General features: G+C 41.2%; 1 protein-coding gene across 1 annotated transcript in view; it reads left to right on the plus strand.

Moving 5' to 3' along the window:
* Nucleotides 1-4,566, plus strand: part of LOC101847603 (cubilin) — a gene marked incomplete at its 3' end in the record, with an annotated part of 77,567 nt that overhangs the window by 70,850 nt on the left and 2,151 nt on the right. The window contains 3 exon segments of the mRNA XM_013086594.2: nt 1,194-1,349; nt 2,215-2,383; nt 4,503-4,566. Of these exon segments, the coding sequence (XP_012942048.1) occupies nt 1,194-1,349; nt 2,215-2,383; nt 4,503-4,566 (389 nt within the window).

The following is a 4,566-nucleotide window of genomic DNA, read 5'->3' on the forward strand; positions in this document are numbered from 1 at the left end:
GGAGGGGATGGGGAGGAGGAGAGAGGAGGGGATGGGGAGGAGAAGGAGAGGGGAGGGGAGGAGGATGGGATTATCAGTGGTGGGTTTATTCTTACCGTGTAGCTGGTGTCTTGAAAATCTTTTCTACACGCAAAAAGAAAACTTCTTCTAATGAGGCTAGGCACAAAAGATAGCTGACAGTACCTTTATATTATTTATTTACAGTGCGTGCTTCGGGGCTGGTTTTTATTGAGGACCTGCAAAATGACTTCAGCAATGCTTTTGAAACAAAAAATGAGCTGACCTTTTTCTTTCATTTATGTAGTTAGAGCAAAATTCCTTCCATATGTCTGCCTCAAATGGTTTTCTCTTGTTGATTCATGAAAATCAAATGGTCTTTCATGTTAACACCATTAATTTGAGAAAATCATGATTGGAAGTTTTGGCTTTTTGTCATTTGTATCATAATCACACTTTTAAGTCTTCTTTATCTTTTCTGTAATTGCTATATTATTAAATGTTATGTAATTCAGTGCAGTAGATATTTTAGTTAAATGTTATTGGTTTACTTCCTAAGCTTTGGCTGTTTTGACATGTCAGACAATTTTGCTCTCAAGGATTGTTATTAAACCTGGAACATCAAAAAAGTAAATGAAACTACAAAACAACCCTTCTCCTTAATCTCATCCACTTGACCTTACCATCCTTGTAGCTCAAAAGCAAATGCTAAGGAGGGGGGTGTGGGTATGTAATTGGTTAAAATCTACCACCTGATTAGTTTTGGGATACTGATGTTTTCAAACGCACAAACTGATTTTTCTACTACTTCAGCTGGCTGTTAAACAATGAAAGTTTACAGGATGAGCTCATTTTGAAGGCTATTGGGGGTACAATGCTTTTCATCTTTAATTTCGTACTGTTTTTTTTAAAATCTGAAACTTCCTTGTTGCTTTTTTTATCCCCAAAAGTTCTATAGGTTCTCCATTAGTCTCTCTAAATTCTTGAAATTTAGCTTGGGTGTATTTAAACCAGTTTCTGACAGTCATGCAGAGGTGAAGTGTCTTGAACATTTTTCACGTCTGAAGATAAAGCATTTCAGAGCCTACCTTCGGCTTTTCAGCTCTAATTAGTATTTGGACAGCAGTGGGCAACGGACAAATACACGAAGTTTTTTAAGTAGTATGGTAATTGTTTGTCTGTTGCTCTGTTGGCAGGTGGCACCGCAGCTAGCGACTCTGAGCTCCCGGCCGACTTCATCGTCCCAGCCAGCAACCAGACACAGTTTCAGTTCAGCTCTGTAGACGCTCTTCCTGCAGGCGGTGCGGAGAACCCTGTGGGCTCGGGCGTTCAGCTCAAGTACTGGTTCCTCGGTAAGGGTTTGGGCGACTCCCTGTTAATTAATTAATTTTTTTAAAATTTTCTTTTGACATGCCATCGGACCCTTGCTTCTGCAGTTGAGAGAGGGGTTGTTGTAGTGTTACAGTTCTCCACCTGAAACAAAATCACACACGGGTATCTCAAACAGGCACTTTTTTGTACCCCTTGTCAAGCAGCTCGAAAAGTTTCATAATATTGTCGCCCTGCTGTAAAAATGTATTAGGCCCAAAATTTTTGAATAAAAAAAAAAAAACCAATTGCAATTTCTTAAATTGTGGTATTGGAAAACAGCTGGAAAAATACATAATGTTGGTGAGGTTGTTTAAAAGATAAAAGATTTTTTTCTCTCTCTTCTGACAAATTGTGCTTTTCGGGCTCAGTACATTTTGGGAGGTTGGCGATGATATGTGTTGGTAGTGCCCCTTGATGAGAAAGAGAGTAAAACCATATTTAGTAACATTCCTTCGCTTGAGTGCTCAAGTAGTATCGGGCCTTGCATCGAGTGCTCGAATGCTCGCGAGCGCTAAATTATTGAGTAGCGTACAGCGCTACTTTTTTCTGCTTATAATTTTCACACTCTTTTCTTAGCACAATGTTGTAGTGGTATCCAGACTGATTAACGGTATGCTTGGGGTATGAAAGTGTTTGTTGGTGGTTGGTCTGGTTTCTTTACTTTCCCTCTGTCATTTTTGGGGGGTTGTTTTTTTTGGTTTTTGTTTTGTTTATGTTTTAAAAAAAAAAGATTACCAATATTGTGTTGTTGTGCTTCTCTTTACTCAAGTAAACAAATACAAATAAACGAACGAATAAATGATGTCATGTCCCCTCCACCACCCCCCCCCCCCCCCCACCCCCCAGACTGTGGTGGCAACATCTCGGACGCCAATGGGACATTCTCCAGCCCTGGCTACCCCAGTGTGACCAGCAAGCCGACCACGTGCGTGTGGATCGTTCAGCTGCAGGGGAACAGCTCCGAGTTCATCATTGACTTCAACATCACGGTGAAGGGGGCTGAGGCCAAGAACATGTGAGCTACTCTTGTTGTTTTTGCTGTTGTGGGTGTTGTCGGGTGCACCTACGCGTGGCTACCTCAATTACAAAGGTTCTGTCTGACATGTTTGGCTGTTCTGAGTTACTAAGACCATGAGATCAGAACGCAAATGTGTGTGTGCCTAGAAAAAGGTCCCAGTTGTCGGCAAAGCTATTTTTCATCAAAGGGGTGAAAAGGTCCAAAAAGTCATATCTGGTCAAAAAAATCTAGTTCCACCAGAAAACACACATTTAACATATAATATATTGAAAGGGTTTTTATAAAATTTTAAGTATAATTATTTTTGGTAATTATTTGTGCAACATGTTGTACTCCACCAAGGGTTAAAAATGCGCTAGAAATTGGGTTTTTCTCCAAAATTTGTTTTTTACACCCAGTGTTACAAATTGTGGCTTATCTTTAGAGTTCTACCCAAGATATTTAAAAAAATAAAAAATCAACGTGTTCAGCATTGAATTTGCAACAAGAAAAAGCCCTTATTTCAGTATCCAAAATTTCCAACTGGGACCTTTCCCCAAGCACGCACACAAATGCTGTATCTGCCCTGTCTAAATCTTAAGATTATCCGAAGACATCATCAAGATATTCAGAAAACTGCATGTTACTCGCTAGTAACACCTTTAATCCTGGGCCCTTATATGACCTATCTGTGTTGCAAGTGCCGTAAAACACTCATTAAAACATAACGGTACCTACTTCTACCTGATAATGATGACTCGGTGCTTAACGGGTGTTCATACCTCACTGCTGGTAGGTCCTACTTTTTTTCTTTCCCTCTATTGCTTCCATCGGCCTGTATTACTCTTTCCCTGCACTAAATTGCCTTAATTATGTCAAATGTGCTTATCTTTTCTCAAAGTAGATTAAAAGTTTCTCCGGATTGGTAGCAAGCTCTGGGTGGTTGGCGGGTGCTCTGGTGTGTTTTGGGCCTTCTTTTCTATCTAACATCCATAGTTCTCCTCTTTCCTTCTTTTTTTCTCTGTGCGCTGTTCTCTAGTACCCCCTCCAATGATTAGCACCTGTATGATGACCTGTTTGTGTTTCAAATGCCGTAAAACTCTTACACTAACCTGAACTGTCACATCTAATCATGGGCACTTGTTTTTGTATGACCTATTTGTGTTGCAAGTGCTGTAAAACCCCTACTTCTAAGGAAGTAAACTGAACTAATGCTTTCTTCGTGGGTGGTCGGTGGCTGCTCTGGTGTGGTTTGCTCCTTCTTTCCTGTTCAGTTTGTATCGTCTTGATCTCTCCTTTTTTATGTTTGTTACTCTTTGAGGGAGGCATTGCGCTGCCAAGAGCGAAATGCTCGCAGCTAAAGGGATTTGAAAACAACAACAACATGTTTGTTACTCACTCGTAACACCCCTATTCTTCAGAACTTACATGATCTAATGTGTTGCAAGTGTCGTAAAACTCTCTGTAAAACTGAACTATCACACTCTAATCTTGGGCACTGACACTTGTATGACCTATTGGTGTTGCAAGTGTGGTAAAATTCCTACTAGTAAAGTGAACTGAACTTAGATCTAACATTTCTTCCCCTCCCACGCGGTCAGTCACAAGTAGCTGACGTAAACTGAACAAGTTTAAGTGCCCAAGATTAGTGGTGATAGTTCAGTTTACGTAAGAGTTTTTTGGCACTTGCAACACAAGCAGGTCAGAAAGTAAACTGAACTGGTGCTACTGACTGAAGTGTCTTTAGGCCATTCCCAAAGGGGGGATATGAACATGTTATTATGCTCATTTGAATTGTAAATGGGCTGATTCATCAATGTCATGCTCATAACTGTGCCTGAACTGCATACGGGAACTGCTGCTTTTTCTTTCCTCTTCCTTACTATCGTCATTTTACCACTACTCCTTTTGTATGTTTGTCACTCTCATGTGACCCGCTATTTCCGGGGTGCCTTGATAGTCGAAGCAGACTTTGTGCTGTTGAGGCTAGGGAGGTGAGCAGAGGAAGCCTGATTCCCCGTTTGGACTTCTCTGTTGACAACCACCCCTTTGCGTTCATATGACCTTATGCAGTTGCGAGCGCTGTAAAAACCTTACTAAAACTAACTAAACGTGTCTTCCCCTCCCGTGCGACCAGTGACAAGTACCTGACGGTGTACGACGGCCCATCGCTGCGCTCCCCGGTGATGCCCAGCGCCCGA

This window comes from Aplysia californica, unplaced genomic scaffold, assembly GCF_000002075.1.
Source record: "Aplysia californica isolate F4 #8 unplaced genomic scaffold, AplCal3.0 scaffold00484, whole genome shotgun sequence".
NCBI lineage: Eukaryota > Metazoa > Mollusca > Gastropoda > Aplysiida > Aplysiidae > Aplysia > Aplysia californica.